Source organism: Helicoverpa zea, chromosome 30, assembly GCF_022581195.2.
Source record: "Helicoverpa zea isolate HzStark_Cry1AcR chromosome 30, ilHelZeax1.1, whole genome shotgun sequence".
Classification (NCBI taxonomy): domain Eukaryota; kingdom Metazoa; phylum Arthropoda; class Insecta; order Lepidoptera; family Noctuidae; genus Helicoverpa; species Helicoverpa zea.
This window is the reverse complement of record NC_061481.1, coordinates 2,682,665-2,701,372: the sequence shown is the minus strand read 5'-3', so window position 1 is coordinate 2,701,372 and position 18,708 is coordinate 2,682,665. Positions and strand designations below refer to the sequence as shown.

The following is an 18,708-nucleotide window of genomic DNA, read 5'->3' as shown; positions in this document are numbered from 1 at the left end:
GCAAGGATTTAAGTAGCCAACCCTGCGCAGAGAGTCCATCATTCCATTCTGATACTGGACCCGTAATTAATGTAGACGCGGCGCCCTCTTCTACTTCCAACGTAGAGTGTCTCGATACGTCAAGTGCTGTATTTCCGTGTGAAACACTAGAAGAAACTTATTCTCCACCAGTCAAAAGATGCCGAGACCCTAACGTTATTTTGGAAAATCAAGCAAAAAAGCATCCCATGAGACCTTCTTGCCAAAACTGCAAAAAAAACTGTTCTGTTAACATCTCTGAATCCAACAGAGAGACCATTCACAGTCAGTTTTGGAGTATGGACAGACAGAGACGACGGGATTACTTATCAAGACAGGTGCATAAAATGTCCACGGCAACCAAAACGGCTGGTCCTACCTCAAGGCGACACAACACTTTGACATGGACTCTTAATGAGTTCAAGGTATGCAAAACATTATTTTTAAATACCTTAGGATACAGTAACGATGAAGCAGTCCAGGCTGTTCTAAAACAAAATCACTTGAGTGGAAATAAAAATCCTAAAATTAGTGCTGCTCCTGATCCCAGAGGTCGTCACACACCTTATAATGCTTATTCTGCGGAGTACGAAGACGAAATGAAGAATTTTATATTAAAGTATAATCCTATGCCATCACACTATAATATAAAACATGCGCCTAACAGAAAATATCTGCCAGTAGGCGTGAATTTTACATCCATATACAAAGAATTTCAAATATACTGTCAAGAGAAAAACCTGAAAGTTTGTAGTTGGGCACATTTTCACCAGATGATCAAACAGCTCAATCTTTCTACAGCAGAGCCAGCTCAAGATATTTGTACAAAATGTAGAAACCACGAGGTAAAACATAAAGCATTACCTCTACCGTGTAATTGTACTGACTGTATAGATATAGGCAAACATTTAGAAAACAAAAGAGATTCAAGAAGAGATTTGAAAGCAATAGAAGAAAAGTGTGAAAATTCAGAAGGACGAGACGTGCTGTATACTGTAGATATGCAAAAAGCTATTTGTATGCCACTGTTAACTACAAAAGAATACTTTTTTTCAAGAAAACTCGTACTTTTCAATGAATCATTTGTGCCTCCGGGAAAAAACAAACAGGCTGTCTGTGCCGTTTGGCATGAGGGAGAAAGTGGTAGAAAAGCTCACAATGTTGCTTCTACGTACACCCATTTTCTTAGAAAATATTGCAGAGACCTGAAGTCCGTAACATTTTTCTTGGATAATTGTAATGCACAAAATAAAAATAAGATACTATTGTCTGCTTTGATAAGAGTTATTAATGATAAAATGACAAATATAGACAAAATTACTCTGGAATACTTTGAACCAGGACACACCTTTATGGCCGCTGATGCTGTACACGCCGCAATCACAAAAAAATTGAAATCTAAGGGACAAGTCTACGATATAGATGATTTTATATGTACAATTAAAAGTTCACGAAAAAACATGCAAGTCGACTTATTAGGTCACCAAAATATGATAATGTTTAGTAATGATTCCAAAGTAGCATTTCCCAAAGAATATAACATACATAACCTTAAAGTAATCGAATTTAGAAGAAATAATGTAACAATATTTGTTAAGAATGATTACAATGCTGAATTTAAAGAGATATTTTTTTTGAAAAAGAAAATAGAAATAATATTGCGGGCAAAAATATCAAACGGAGTAAATGATCTTTTGGAAGACATACCTAAGGAGAGTCAACCCAGAGGTATTAGCGAGATTAAAAAAAAAGAGTTATTAGACTTGTGCAAGTCAATACCTCAAACAAGAACATTTTTTTATGAAAATCTTGTTGTCTCGGAATCACCCGATCTTGACGAACACATTGATACTGATTTAATATAACTTCTAAGTAATTTACAGACTGATTACTAATAAAAACTTGATCTCATTATTGAATTTTTTGTATTTAATTTGCATTTTTTTTTTTTAGTTTTGTTATGTTAATTTTAATTTTACTGCAACGGTTATTCTACCTAAGAAATAAGTAAGAATTAAGAAATAATAATTGATGTTTGGAGAAGTCTAAGTTGAGCTTTTGTTATTCAAGTATTTTTGATTTTATTTTTGAAATGTTTGATTTTATTTGTAATTTTTCGTTTGATTATAATGTAAGATTTGATTCATTTTATTATAACAAATAAATAATTTTTAATGTAAATTCTGTTTTATTATTTTTGACATAAGTGGACCCAAACAAAATTTAACACCCCTATAACACTTTGTAACTGTAAGTATTTAAAATTGTCAATGTAAATTCATTCGGACATCCTCATAAATACTTATTATTGTTAAGGTAATACACTGTATTTGAAAATACAGTGTTTTTGTATGATCCATTGGCTCTGTTCTCATAAAACCAATACACTGTAACTAAATATACAGTGTTCTGCTCAAACAATCGGATAAATAAATCTTAGTTTTATTGGGGCAATACACGTTTACTTAGTTAAGTCTTATTGTATGGATCGTATGGTTGTAAAATTAAGATGGTTAGATTAGACGTAAAAATGCCTATAATTTGGTACCTATTACTATATACTTTATTTTTAATATATTAAGAAAACAAACCAAAAATCAAAAAAAGTTTTAATAGCCCTTTACACGAAAAAGGTACTTTTGAGATACAGTGTTTTGGATTTACACGTCAGAGGTGTCGCACGCGAACGCTTGAGTGGTTATACAGCAGTATAAAATACAGCCGTAAATTCGTCTTGTTTAGAAGAAAGTATAATGAATCCATATGTATGCAAAATCTTAACGAACTATGAAGGCAGAAACAGTTGAATAATCGCAGTTTTGGCCTCAATCCTTCTCCGTGTGAGAGGAGGCCTGCGCCCAGCAGTGGGACTATAAAAAGGCTGTAACAGTAACAGTATATATACTTATAGAATAAAGATTAAACATTTTTTTGTTTGTACATTTCAATATCTTTTTTTATAGCAGCAACAGAAAGTCATCATCATCATCTCAGCTATAGGACGTCCACTGCTGAACATAGGCCTCCTCCTTAGATCTCCACAGATACCTGTTGGAGGCGACCTGCGTCCAGCGTCTTCCGGCGATTGTAAGACCTTTATAAGGTCGTCTGTCCACGTCATTATCTGCGAAAAATTCAACCGTCTATTTATGGTTCATGATTTTCGCGAAATCAACAAACAGTCGATTTTCTTTTGAAGTATCCTACGTAAGTATCCTACGACGTAGCATCCATATCATATTTGAATTCGCTTTGTATCGCGTTCGCCTTGATTCGTCCATACAGGACACACCCTCACAGCAGAACCGAAATGGGTCAAAACATTTAAGACGTTGATAAGTATCATAACGGTCAATTTCATTCAATTGACTTGTTGACAGTCGGGGAAACGATGGGACAATTCCATAACGCTTGCTTGGGGTCTTTAAATGGTAGGGACAGTGCGTTAATTATCTTTGTAGTTCTCATCAAATTTTTTGTCGTCTCGGAATATTGCGCGAAGCGTTGTGCAGAAAATAATTTTAAAGGATCTATCAGACAGGGAGCGGTCACGCGGTCAAGCGTCCAAGCGGTCAGTTTTGCCTCGGTCAAGTAAAGTAGTAGTAGTAGTAGAGCTCGAACGCAGAACGCGAACGCAGAACGCTCTCTGTCTGATAGATCCCTAAGTTAGTTCAAACTGTCGCTATGGGAGAGTATGTATCAGCAAGTTTTACCAACGTCCTAATACTACAAATAATACAAACGGGAGAGTATCAATAGATTTATTACTATTGGATGGATTTTGATGAAACTTAGCTTGCAGCTCAGTGTAACACATAGGCTATATTTTATCCGGGAAGCTGTGAAACCGCGTGCAGAAGCTGGTACATATATGAGTCAAATATTCTTTCAAAACTTTCATCCATACTAATATTATAAACTAGCTGGTGCCCGCGACTTCGTCTGCGCAGGTTTAGTATTTCGAACAATATGTTTACAAATTGTAGCCTATGTGTTATTCTGATGTATAAGCTATATTATTGTAAAGTTTCATTAAAATCCATTCAGTAGTTTTTGCGTGAAAGAGTAACAAACATCCATACATACAAACTTTCGCGTTTATAATATTAGTAGGATGTAAGTTTGTATGTAGAGGGTAATCTTTGAAACCGCTGGTCGGATTTCCAAAATTCTTTCAGTGATAGATAGCTAAAATCTTCCTTAATGCCTTAGGCTATATTTTATCCCGGTACGGGCAGTAGTTCCCACGGGACGCGGGTGAAACCGCGGGAAGACGGCTAGTTAAAAATAGTAAATAGGTCTTGTGTAAATAATGGTAATCTCGTAAAAATCTCAGTTTATTTTACCTTGTTTTACCAATGTATAATACCAATACAGTTAAAAAGATATAATTTGTAAACATGTTTTATGTTCGTAATATTTAAAAATACCTAAATGAAATATGTTCTCAGTTATTGTCGTGGAACATTTTTCCTGTTCACAGTCCAATGGGGTATCGTTTTCTTCATAAATAATATAATTTAACTTCCTTATATTCATCTCATGTGATTTTTGTGTGGGTAAATCTCAGACTGTAAAACAATCCTTAAAAAATGTGAAAGTGACTTTATCTGAATGTCACGCTTTCACACCAAAAATACAGTATTGCTTCCTGCCCTCTTCCCAATTTTATTTAAGGTCGGCGCAATAAGAATTCCCCTTCCATTTCTCTCTGTCATTCGTAGTAGCAGCATTTTCAAGAGTTTCGAAGTATCTGTCATGTGTTTTCTTCATCATATCAGTCTATTACTGTTAACTGCCGATTGATTGACTGGCGACCATCCTTCCATAGGTCTCAACCATCCTTTGCATCATGAAATTATGCATCATCTGCTCGCCACTTTCTTCAATTAATCACAGCTTACATCCTACGTTTGCCAAAATGCCATTTCTACTAAAATTGTTCCCGAAAAATAAAATTTTACGAGTCGGCGCTCCTCAAGTGTTTCGCACAAAAGTTGCAGTTTCGCGGACTGCCTACTTAGAACGAGTAGACCAGAAGATACATTTAAGTGTGTCAAAGTGCCGCACACCGATTGAACCTCGTCATAAAACCTCGATTTCCATAAAATATTACAATAAATTAATTTAGACTTTTACACAATTCTCAATACAGTTGCCAAGCGGAACAATAAACACGAGATAAAATGACAGTCACACAAACATCTGATGTTTGCTCATCAAATTGTGTCAAGTGACGTCACGCCATTAAATGATAAGTCGGGGATAGAATGTGGCCTTCATTTTACTGGGTTTTGCTCTGTGTGTAATTAAATACGGATAGGAATGTGATGGTGTATTGCGACTCGAACTAGCGTATGAAGGGTTACATACCATTATTGCATTAAAATATTTGACAGGTATAATGACGAATGAGAATAGCGAGTGCCTTAGTCAAAGCCTCTCGGATCGGTCATGGAGAGAGTTCCTCCGTATTTTGGAAGTCAGAAGTAAGTCAGAAGCCAGTAACTCTGACAAACACTTTTACCAAGGGGTATTGGGTTGCCCAGCTTACTGGGTTGAGGAGATCCGATAGTCACACTGATGTTCAGCTATATCCGACAAGACTCGAAGCCAACTTCAACATTTAGGAATAGGCTAGGCATATGTTTTGGCCTTACAACAAACTTAATATTTTAGTTTTTTTGCTCGAAACTAGTACCTAACGGCACTTGACCAGTGTTTTATTTAACTTTTTAAACACAACTAAATAGCACCTAGGCATGTAGTCACGTGATCATACACCTGTTTTCATGCAAGTCGGTTGAGGATAACACGGTACGATACGAAGTGACAGAGCGTATCAATGTCAGCCGTCTGATAGTTGACACCGTTCCTTCAAACAACATTCCTTGTGATACGCGTCTAATTTAAAGAGACGCCATTATTGCAGCCGCTTCTAGGTTTTTCCCAACTTCTTCTTTCGTGTCGATGACATGTCATATATTGAGACTACACTATGTCAGCCCATAGTGAGAGCACGGCCGAATGCGCTCATTAGGTCCTGCCGCGAGCAAGTTTCAGGGCACAGTGGTCGGACATGCGATTAGGTGGGACATGGTCTGCACGGCAGCCCCGCACTCGCACCCAAGGTCCGCCCAAAGGTCTTCCCAGTTATGTTGGGGTCGTCTTCCAGTCTAAGGGTGCTTACATAAAGAAACAGGTTGCCGGTACAGACAAACCTGTACGGGTAGGTACCGATCAGTGCAGGTATAATATTTCAATACAATCCTGTTGACTCACTTATAAAGAAACAGGTAAGTTACAACCTGTTTCTTGTAGTGTGCCACAAGGACCGTCTCCCTATCAGACCTCCTCAACCCAACCCGGGCAACCCCTTGGTGAGACTGGATGTCTAACTTTCTGGCTTCTGACTACCCGTAACGACTGCCAAAGATGTTCAAATGTAGTAAAGTGCCTTCCGTAACATGGAGGAACTATTCATGAGATAGTAGGATATACTATAGGTGACCCGTCACAGAGAGATCGCACCAAGAAGTTTATAACAAAAATATTTTCTTCAAAACACGAATATTCTCAGAATCGGTTGTTTTTAAACAAACTCAATAGTCGTGAGATTTTCTCGAAAATCATTCGTCAGCTGTGTAAACAGTGGGTTCTAGTTAGTTTTGTAACAGTATTTAGAGTTTATTTTAACTTTTAACTAAATAAAATTTGTTTATTTTCATCGTAACAATTTCAACTAAGATCAACTTTTAAGATCTACGTTTTCCTTTTACCTATGTTTTTAAATAACTAGCCGTTTTCCCGCGGTTTCACCCTCGTCCCGTGGGATCTACTGCCCGCACCGAGATAAAATATAGCCTACGTTACTCGCAGATAATATAGCTTTCTAATGGTGAAAGAATATTTAAAATCGGCCCAGTAGTTTTTGAGTTTATCCATTACAACCAAACAAACAAAGTTTTCCTCTTTATAATATTAGTATAGATAAATACTTTGACTTTGGGCAATAGACAGTTTAATTGTGGAAACTAGATAATAAGCGTTTTCGAGCCATTAATTAAGCTTATTAATTTGAAACTAATTTATAATGCAAATAAAGTATTTCCTACCAAATGACCATTCATGAATGAACATTTCCTATTATCCTTAATATCGTTAAAATGTTTTGGAATTTGGGTCATTCACGAGTCGGCAATAGACCCAAATATTGTGAGAAAACGTAGCGTTATCCAAATATGTTAGGTTCGGCTTCCAGTCAAACTGGCTGCAGCTGAATACCAGTGTGCCACATGGAGCGATTGTCTCTCTGATAACCTCATACCCCCTGGGGAGACTGGTCGTCAGGCTTTCTGGCTTCAGAATACCCGTAAAGTAACAACTGTCAAAGATGTTCAAATGACAGCCGCGACCCAACCATTTTAAGTACCTTCAGAAACACAGAAGAACTCGTCATCATATAGTGGTCCCACCAGCCTCTAGCGCAGTGGTTCTTATCCGGTGGTCCGCGGACCACTGGTGGTCCCTAGAGGCATTCCAAGTGGTCCGCGAAGCTTTGCTTCGCGACGTTGGTATACGTTATCTAATTATCGAATTATCTATAACTTTCTTTTACGTAATTTTGGTTTTGAGTCTTAAAAAATAATTAAAATTTTGCGGTCGCTTCGCTCGCGTATTCAGAAACTATATGCCCTTACTTTTGCATTTGCCAACAAACAAAACGTTAAGTACGTTTGGGCTAAATTTTACGTAATATTTGGTTTAAGTCCGATAAAAAATTCTGAAACTGCATAGGCCTATGTTTATCTTTCTTTGCATTTGCTTACCTACAACTGCCGACATGCATTTAGCTTTGAGTAGTAGTAGTGAACTAAAAATTCAGAAATTAGTAAAGAGAATGCAGTCACAAAAATCTCATTAAATTAAAATCTGTAACTTTTAGTTTTTTGCTAAATCCTAATAAGGAAATGAGTGCTAGTTATAAAGTATGCTTGTATTCAAAGAACTCTCAATTTAGGTAAACCGATGGGGCGGTCCCCGGCAAGAAAACTTTAGTTAAAATGGTCCCTCATGTCAAAAAGGTTAAGAACCACTGCTTTAGCGTCTTGTGCAAACTACTTCGAGGCATGGACAAAAAGTAGATATGCCAGAATAAAATTATAAATCTATATGTCAAAGTTTCATCAAAAACCAATTAGTAGTTTTTGCCTAAAAGAGTAACAAACGTGTTTATATTATTTAGTAAGATGTATTAGTTTATCTGTTCGGCAAAACAAACTTATTGTTACATTTATCAATACACATTTTATTACTTAGATAAAACGTTTCTTGGATATTACATAATATGTCTGCATGATCGCTTATGTACAGTCAGCTTCAAAAGTAGATGAACAAATCTATATTTTCAAAACTTCTGTACAACATTGAGTCTATAAATTGCTCGTCAGAATTCACTACACATTCTAAAAGATCTTAAGTAGATAAACGCTTATTTGGCAAAAGTAACTTAGCAACAAGAAGTCCAAAAGTCGCTATTTTTGCTAAGTCAAAAAAAGTTGTAGTGGCGTAGTGGGTAAAGCACCAACATCTCAAGTATGGGTGTGGGTTCGATTCCAGATCATCGAAGTACTTTCCTAAGTTTGTAAATACTTTCTAAGTATATCTTAGTGGTGATTAACGCTCAATCCTTCTCTATGCGAGAGGCAGCCCAGCAGTAGCACGATAAAAATTAATTATGGACTCTGTTATATTATTTTTTTTGTGAAAAAGCTTTTTATTTACAGCTTTTCAGTGGTACGAATAGTTCTCACTATCCATATAAGTGGAAAGTTCTCATCAATACAAAGAATATAAGCCCAAATACGAGGTATTTTACATATTCAGTTGTCGAGTTCCCTCGTCCTTCTCTGGTCTCCATCATCAGGTCAGCTCCAAACCTTCACTGTTGAATAGTGCTTTCAGACATACACCTGAGTGTCAAGTTTTTACCCTATGTATGCCTACAACTTTCGAAGGTTGCCCTCGATTTCTCAGGGTTTCCATCAACAGATCCTGACCTGATGACTATGGGACCAACTGGCAGCTATTCCGCGTCGAACAAAAACGGTTGTCTGTAAAGTCGGTTTACTGACGATAATCGAACGTGACAACGTCATAAAAAATTGATCGTCAGATGTCGAACGTTGCCGAACGTGGAGGCCGATCGTGCCTCTTTGTTGCTCGTTGCGTGCTCTCGCTTGCACTTCATGCCTTAAACGGAACGCCTCAGAGCGAGGTAACGCCGCATGAGTCATGTTTTTTCGTGCGTGCAGCCGGCTCCATCGATTCATAAGACGTTGTCACGTCAAAAAGAATCACGTAAATCGGTCTATAAACCTCGGAGTAATCGATGTACTTACATAAAGTTGAGAACCTCCTCCTTTTTGGGAAGTCTGTTAAAAACAGCAGCAGTTTTGAAAACAGGGTGTGTTTAGTACTTTTGAATTTGACCGTACCTGTAAAGTTTAGGTATTAAGCCGATAATAATTTATCAAGAAAGTAAGATCGCTAAATAATATTAAATGTAGTAATTAGTATCGTATGTTGTTCCCGTATCATAATTATGTGATAGTAACATAGTATGTCGTCAAAACAAATGATTTTATTACTTCTATTTTTGGATATTTTTGACTAGATATTTTCCGTGGGCTTATTCGCTCCATATTGTGTTTAATAACTTCCCTGTCCCTTGAGTCATATGTGATATACACCGATTGATTAAGTATTGTGTCTGCTTCGTCGACATAGAACCCGGCTGTCATAGAACATCTTTGGCAGTCGTTACGGGTAGTCAGAAGCCAGTAAGTCTGACACCAGTCTAATCAAAGGGGGTTGCCCGGGTAACTGAGTTGAGGGGGCAGGCTCTCCTTGTAAAGCACTGGTACCCAGCTGCATCCGATTAGACTGGAAGCCGACCCCAACATAGTTGGGAAAAAGGCTCAGAGGATGTCTGCTTCGTGGACAGTGAAGTGGTTAAATATCGACAGTCTATTAGGTTCGACAAGTTTCAAACGACCATTATTTTACTACAAGATAAGTAAAAATCTGCCCGGTAGCTCCTAAAATGGATTTTTGAAGGATACAGCCGAGCACTGTATATTGTTAAGGGGTATCATGTTACCCGGGTAACTGGGTTGAAGAGGTCTGATAGGCAGTCTCTCTCTGTGGCACACTGGTACTCCTTCTACATTGGAAGCCGACTACAACATAGTTTGGTAAAAGGCTAGGCAGAAGATGATACGCTGAGGAATCTTCAAATAATTGAGCGTATCAGACTTTACTGAATAAAACTAATCTGTCACTTTCAAGTAGCCTAAGAAAAAAACTACAATCTCAAGAAATTGCTTGTAAAGATTTGGTAGCTGTCAAATACGTGATAAGTGATACAGATAGAGGAAAGTACCTACTCGAAGTAATGTCGATTTGATTAAACACATTATACGATTACAATGTGCTATTTTACAGATTACAAATATGGGGCCTTTTGAAAACCTGTTGCTACTCGAATGGTGATGTCATATTGCGTAAAATCTGTGGCTGTTACATAGCCACGAGCCAGTCAGTCATGGGTGTTATCTGTCATACCCTTTACCATTGACTGCCTCGTTGGTTCGATTCCCGGGTCGGGCCGAAATCGCTTTGTGGGTTTTCTTAAAACTTTCACAAAGCAGCCCGTAGTCTGGAAGTTGGTGATCGATTCACCCGTGCATCGGAGAGCACGTACATGTCGGTCCTGCGCCTGATCTCTTTCCGGTCGTGTCGGATTGCCGTCCCTTAGGGTTATGAGAGTGAAGGAATAGGGAGTGCACCTGTGTCAGCGCAAATGTTTGTGCGCTGTAAAATGTCCTGCGCAGCTGGCTGATCTCCTTAAATGAGAACAGCCGCCGTGGCCGAAATCGGCCGTTTACGCCATTTTATCTGTCATACCGTCTCTGCATGAAAATGAGGGCGTGTCATTTTTGTTTTTCCATTTTCTATTTATTCGTTATCAAAGCGATTAGGTTAAATGAAGCGTAATAAACGATATATGTGGAGTTAATCTTACTCTTCAGTCGTTGATTAGATAATACTATCGCGTTGGAGTAAGTCTAGTATAATGTCTATTTTTATATAAAACTAGGTGTGGACCGCGGTTTTGCCCGCATTTCTATGGGAACTACTGCTCTACTGCTGTGGTTATTGACTAGCTATGGACCGCGATTTTTGCCTGCGTTCCGAAGTAAATATACTCTAATATTACAAAGCTGAAGGGTTTGTTTGTATAAACGCACTCAACACAAGGCAGTACTGGATCCATTTAAAAAATTCTTTCAGTGTTAGATAGCCCACATATTGAGGTAGGCTTTCCTGCCGGGGCTGCGGGATTGTTCGCGCGAGTTACCGCGGCCCTGGCACAAAACAGGCCTACGACGGAACACGACAATTTTTAGTCAGTAAGAGTCTGACACTCCCTCACCGCTGCTAACCCGCAGCGGGAGGGGTCATTTGATGATTTTTGACGTTGGCTCCTAATCCGGATTCAAAGAGAAGTTCATCTTATCTTCAAGTTCAAAAAAACTAGACTAGATTTCTAGAGCAATGTGTTGTCCCAATTTTTTTTATGATCAGACTGTGATGATACTTATTCGCGAAAAGACCTTATCAGTCTCAAGCCTACTTCTTTGTAATTTTATCTTTGAGCGATAATTGCTAAGTAAATAATATAATCGGTTCTTTGAACAGAGATACGTCTTAATTGTGAAATGGTTGTTGGTTCATTGTATACAGTAAATATGTTTTATTTGTTCATCATGTATAAGAAAGACACGTTTTTATTAAGTCGATCTGTATGTAACTATCATCATCATCTGCTTAGTCTTTTCCGAACTATGTTGGAGTCGGCTTCCAGTCTAACCGGATGCAGCTGAGTGCCAGTGTTTTACAAAGAGCGACTGCCTATCTGAACTTCTCAACCCAGTTACCAGGGCAACCTGATACCCCTTGGTAAGACTGGTTGTCAAACTTACTGGCTTCTGACTACCCGTAACGGCTGTCAAAGATGTACAAGTGACAGCCGGGACCTACAGTTTATCGTGCCTTCCGAAACACGGAAAAACTCATCATGATAAGATGGTCGCCTATCCGCGGACCAACCACACCAAGCGTTGCTTAACTTTATGATCGTTCGATACGTGCGGCTTTGACTTAGCCGTAACTAACATTTTTATTGAACATCCTTATTTAATCTCGAAGTTTTTGATTGGCATTCACAACTTCCTGTTCTAAGACCTTTAGAACAAAAGGAAATGGCAGCCAATTAACGTAATTAGTCTTAATAAGGAAATGAAGGTATTGCGGTTACTAACTACAGTTGAATTAAAACCGTCTTACCACAAGAACTTTTTAACGTCAGTTTAAGACTTGTCTAAAAAAATGACAAATTATGACGTTGACATAAGGTTCATTTTGGAGACACAGTTTTTTTAGACAAGTGTAAAACAGTTGTTAAAGTTTTTGTAGTAAGGCCATAAATGGCTAACGTTTTAGGTGGTCGGTCTAACCAAGGGGTATTGGGTTGCCCGGGTAACTGGGTTGAGGAGGTCAGGTAAGCAGTCGCTCCTTGTAAAGCACTGGTACTCAGCTGCATCCGGTTAGACTGGAAGCCGACCCCAACATAGTTGGGAAAAGGCTCGGGAGGTGGATGGATGTTTTAGGCAGTCGCTCCGTGGAAAGGCGACCATCTTGTCATGACGAGTTCTATCGTGTTTTGGAAGGCACGATAAACTGTAGGTCCTGATTGTCATTTAAACATCTTTGGCAGTCGTTACGGTTAGTCGGAAGCCAGATAGTCTGACAACCAGTTTTGCTAGAACTATTGGGTTGCCCGGGTAACTGGGTTGAGGAGGATAAGATAGGCAGTCGCTTCTTGTGGAACACTGGTACTCAGCTGCATCTGGTTAGACTGGAAGTCGACCCCAACATAGTTGGAAAAAGGTAGCCAGATGAAGACTGGTCAGAAATTCATACATACAAATGTCATGTATAACCTTGACATTGAAACCAACGCTTACTTACTACTAGCTAACCGTTGAACATCAATTAATGATTTTACACAGTACGCATAGCGTTTGTTTTTATAGCTTCTTCATGGTTCGTAAACTGTGTTGGTGGTTGATTAAAATGTGGTTGCTAACCAAGTTTAAGAAGTCTTTGGTATTTTTTGTGTTTGACTTTTAATATAAGCTATTTTCCTGCGGTTTCCTCGTGACCCGTGGGAAGTACTGCCCGTATTGGGATAAAATATAGCTTATGTTACCCGCGAGGAGTGTAGCTTTCCAACAGTGGAAGATTTTTTCTGATCGGTTGAGAAGTTTCGGAACCTTTACAGTACAAATAAACAAAAAAATGTTTCCTTCTTATTATGTTAGTATAGAATAACATAGGATTATGCTTTGATAAGTTGGCATATGTTTTTTTCTTGGTTGTTGAGTATTAAACCTTACGAAAATGTGTATGTCTATCGCGCTATAACTACAAAACCTCTGAACATGGCTTCCAAAAACGGAGGAGGTTCCTTGCAAAAAAAATCTGTTACATTTTAATAACTTCTTTCATATATTAACAGTCAGGACAATCCACAAAAACGAAAACGCATTGTAACCCTAGCTGATTGTTATCGATATTTTTTGTAGATATATATAGTCACCCTAATCAATTTATTTTCATTTGTTACAGATCAAAGCCAGCCAATAAATAAGACTGATAAACTACATAGAATTATGTAGACACGTATACAAAAGAAAAATATAGTTTTAACATTCCAGTGTACGAGTTGGTACACTTTATAGTATGACAACTGGCAGCCATATTGCGTAGCGAGAAAACCCAAGATGGCGACTCCTGTCAAAAGTGTTAAGGAGGAGAATGAGGGAGATGAAGCGAATGAAAAGCTTCTAGAAGAGAATCAGGTGTTGATTGTACCGGCTCAGCAGAATCAAGATGGCGGACTTGTGGCTGTCAAATCTTCGAAGAAAGGTGAGTTTTTAATATATTTTTTCTTGATTTTTTGTGTTTTATTGTGTCGGTGGTTTAAAAGATTTTTGTGCTGAATTTAAGTTTTTATAATCTAAAAAAAATCCTATACTGAGCGTGGTGTGACACGCTTGAAGCCGATTTTTTTGCCCAATTTTTGGGTTCATAGCAAGGCAATTTATAGGGTAAGTTTAAAGGTAATATTAAGGCTAACCCAAGTAAATACTGAATATAAATTATTTTTATAATATAATTATTTTTTTTTGTTTTTAAATGTCGGGCTTAACATAAAAACACCTTACTTATATAGTTATAAATTCAAACAAACATTCAGATTGAAGATAAATAACTAAATAAACTTCAATTTCTTTTAACAGACAGTATGCAAATAAACTAGTTTAACTTGTAAACAACGGAATAAGCTTGTAAACAACTCAGTTAGTCATGGTGTGAATAATAAATAGTAGGACAAACAAAACGCCTGATAATTTAATGGAACAAAGCGATTCACTAAAGAACGTTTTTTTGAATCACATGTGTTATTAAAATGCCTAATTATTTTCAAGCATTATATGCACTTAATATCTAGTTAATTTTATCATGAGAGGCAGATTTAAAAAAAAAATAAGCAAATAAATATTCCGATTTCTTTACTAAAATTAAGCATAGTAGATTTCCTCATTGCTCATTGAAATCTCACACTAAACTACTGTCTACCAATGACACAATTACTATTTCTTGACACAACTAAGTACTTGAATTCTCGGTTATATTTTTTTATAAAAAGTTTTTATTCTCAAAACAACTATATACTTAGAAAATTGAAAGTGAATTTCACGGCAAACCTCTGTTTTAAGAATAGGTACTTTAGTATGTAAATGTTTTAATGAACTTCGGCCTAAAAGACCAGTATCCAAAACTCAATTATAAAAATCATGTGGGTACTTATAGCAAACTTTTTCTCAACCCAGCTCCTTGGTAGAATATATTGTAGTCTTAGTTTTTTGGTGCTGTGATTAGTGTTCTCGTGATTAAAATGGCTAAATGCAGATATAAGAAGTTAAAAGGTATGTTTAGAAGTATTTTTTGTTAATTTATAAATATTTAATTTGCAACAAAAAACGGCCAGTGACATTCGAAAGAGTTACCAGGGTGGAGTTGTCTGTCACTCCTCCACGTCAAATCTTTTGACCCGATTTAAATAACAAATAGTTTAGACTCTAGATCCTGAGAAAGGACATATTTAATCGGCTGCGGGAAGTAGTTCCCTCCGGACGCGGATGAAACTAAATAGGTCACAAAAGATTTAGTCGTCTCAATGTGATTGATGTGCATGCCTGTAATTAACTTATTTACACAGGGTCTTCTTATGTAATATACCGAATTCTGGAAAGTCAAGTTAGTTAGCTAAATTGTGAATAAGTTGTCCTGCTTGTGATCTCTCCCCGGTGGTGTCGGCTTGTCGTCCCATCGCGCCATGAGAGTGAAGGAATAGAGAGTGCACCTGTGTCCAAGCAAATGCGCCTGCACTATAATGTCCTGCGCAGTTGGCTACATGAGAACAGCGCCGTAGCCGATAAATCGGCTAAGAGGACATCATCATCATAAGTTGTTGGTGTGCCTTATATATAAATTAATAAAATTCTTATAAGTACTAGTCTTAATACTCATCATCTTCCGAGCCTTCTCCCAACTATGCTGGTGTCGGCTTCCAGTCTAACCATATGCAGCTGAGTACCAGTGTGCCACAAGGAGCGACTGCCTATCTGACTTACTGACTAGTCTCAATACTAAACTAACAATATTCTATGAAAATTCTCAATTCTCATGAACTCCTAATGACTTGTTCACACGTCGTTAGTGACTCGCTAACTTCATTCGACCGTGTTAATGAGATAGTAAACATTTAAATATTTTTCGAAGATTCACGTGTACTATGTATGGTATGGCATTTGGATTCGTGACTTCTGGTCATAATAATTATTTTCTGGCATATTTTAATTACCAATTTAGTTTTATTTAAGTACCTATCTATTTTTGCAAAACAGTTAATTTTGGCATTACGCCCGGGTCTAAGTGATTGAACTGCGTCTATAGGCTACTTTTATCCATGTGGGAAGTGGATTCCTCGGGACGTGGGTAACAGCGGATTCAAGTAAAGTTTACAGTTGCACATTTACACATACAAACATTTTGTTTTTCATTTAATTATGATATGATATATATATATATTATATATTATTAATTTTTAAGCTCCGCCTGTATGTCTCCTATTCATATAATTTATTTGCGTTTCACAAGTTTTTTGACAAAGTGTTATAGGAAGGCTTACAGCCAAGGACGATTGACACGCGATATGGCCCTTCTATCTTCTATAGTTATCGGCACGAATGTTGAGCGCTGACCTTCATCTGCGCACAATGAATCCCGAGTGACGGCTACGCGATGCGCTGCGGGCCAATCACCGCTTTACCCCACCCCCGCGCCTCACTTCATACCCATACAAAAGGGACCCAATAAATTACTTCTGCGCAGGTGAAGGTCAGCGCTCAAGATTCCTGCCGATGATTATACCTGGGGAGCTCAGTGCATCATAAACCAATATTTATTTGTTTATAATAGTCGTTAATTGAGCAGTTGTCTGTAATAAATAATAGTTCAATACACAGGAAAACTTTAATTGAAATGTTTCAATAATAACTGAGCGTTCTTTTGACGAAACGTAACTATTAGGGTTACTATGTAAGTAGGTTATTTAGGTACTTAATAAGAGTTGTTTATAGATAAGGTTCTGACTATTGAACATTGAAATCCTTATTTAATATTATAAATGAGAAAGTCACTCTGTCTGTCTGTCGCGCTTTCATGCTAAAACTACAGCACCGATTATAATGGAATTCGATACATAAATGAGCTTAAGCCTGAGAAGGGACTGGCTACTTTTTATCCGTATACAAGAAATAGTTACCTCGTTTTTTTTTTTCCGACGTCAAAAATCATCAAATGACCCCTCCCGCTGTGGGTTAGCAGCGGTGAGGGAGTGTCAGACTCTTACTGACTAAACACCGTCGTGTTCCGTCATAGGCCTTTTATGTACCAGGGCCGCGGCAACTCTTTCGAACAATCCGCAGCCCCGGCAGGTTACCTCGGGACTCGAGTGGAAATGCGAGGAACTACTCTAGTACGAAAATGTTTAAATGAAATAAAAAATGTATCAATAGAAAAACGAACTGAAATTATTCGACATTGAATTGAAAGATTTAATGAGTGGGACCTAAAAATCTCGTAACCCAATTACATATTTATTGGTTGATAAAAAACTTTTTGGGGCTTAAATAGTTCCTTTTATTTAAGTTTTCTATTAACATCGTATTATCTAAGAAATGTAGGCTAATGTCCTGAATAGAAGTCTAGACTCTAGACTCTAGACTTGTAAGTCAACTAACTCTGTCTGAACAAGCATTACATATTCTTTCTGTCTAGACGACTGAATTTATACAAACGTACTAGCTTCCGCCCGCGGCTTAGCCCGCGTAGAGTTCGGTTATATCGCGTTTCCAGGAGAATTCTTCAAAAGTCCGGGATAAAAACTAACCTATGTTCTTTCTCAAGGTCAACTATATCTCTGTACCAAATTTTATTAAAATTAGTTTAGTGGTTTAGAATTGAAAGCGTAACAGACAGACATACATAGTTATAGTTATCGGCACGAATCTTGAGCTGTGACCTACATCTGCGCAGAAGTGATTTATTAGCAAAGAACCAATCCCGAGTGACGGCTATGACGCGATGCGCTGCGGGCCAACACCGCTTTAGCCCGCCCCCGCGCCTCTCTTCATACCACAAAAGGGACCCAATAAATTACTTCTGCGCAGGTGAAGGTCAGAGCTCAAGATTCGTGCCGATAACTATACTTTCGCATTTATAATATTAGTAGGGATAGGTACGTATTTAGGAACGTTACTGTGTCATCATCTCCCGAGCCTTTTCTCAACTATGTTGGGGTCGGCTTCCAGTCTAACCGGATGCAGCTGAGTACCAGTGCGCCACAAGGGGCGACTGCCTATCTGCCCTCCTCAACCCAGTTACCCGGGCAACCCAATACCCCTTGGCAGATTTTCAAGCTTCTGACTACCCGTAACGACTGGCGAAGATGTTCAAATTATTTAGTTTTTCGATCTACAGTATTATCTAAGAAATATAGGCCAATGTCCTGAATAGACTTACCTTAAAGTCCAGACTTGTAAATCAACTAATTCCGTCTGAACAAGCACTATATTTACCTATATTACATATTCTTTTTGTCTAGACGACTGGTTTTGTATAAATGTGTATGGAGGAACGTTTTTGTGTTACGAGTGAAAAGGAACGTTAAATGATGAATGAGATATGTTAAGCATAAATTAATGTGTGAAATAGATGAAGTATGAAGGAGTTCAAATTAATGAAACAATTGACGAATAGGGAAAATAAAGGACGAGAAAAAAATAAACTTTTGTTTTATCAATAAGTAACCGTTTTCCCGCGGTTTCGTCCGCCTCCCTTGGGAACCACGGATAAAATATACCCTATGTTTTTCGGGAAGAGTGTAGCGTCAAAACTTTGAAATACCTAATTTTTGAAATCGGTTCCGTAGTT

The 18,708-nt window shown here is 37.8% G+C and overlaps 1 protein-coding gene across 3 annotated transcripts in view; it reads left to right on the top strand.

The window, feature by feature from the left end:
• LOC124644501 (monocarboxylate transporter 12) overlaps positions 1-18,708 on the top strand; it is a 61,738-nt gene that overhangs the window by 11,843 nt on the left and 31,187 nt on the right. For 2 of the 3 annotated variants that reach the window (XM_047183919.1, XM_047183920.1), the window contains exon 2: positions 13,774-14,073. In XM_047183919.1, the coding sequence (XP_047039875.1) occupies positions 13,929-14,073 (145 nt within the window). In that variant the 5' untranslated portion in view covers positions 13,774-13,928. Of the gene's footprint in view, positions 1-13,773; positions 14,074-18,708 lie in introns of those variants that run through there. The other variant, XM_047183921.1, reaches the window with a different exon arrangement.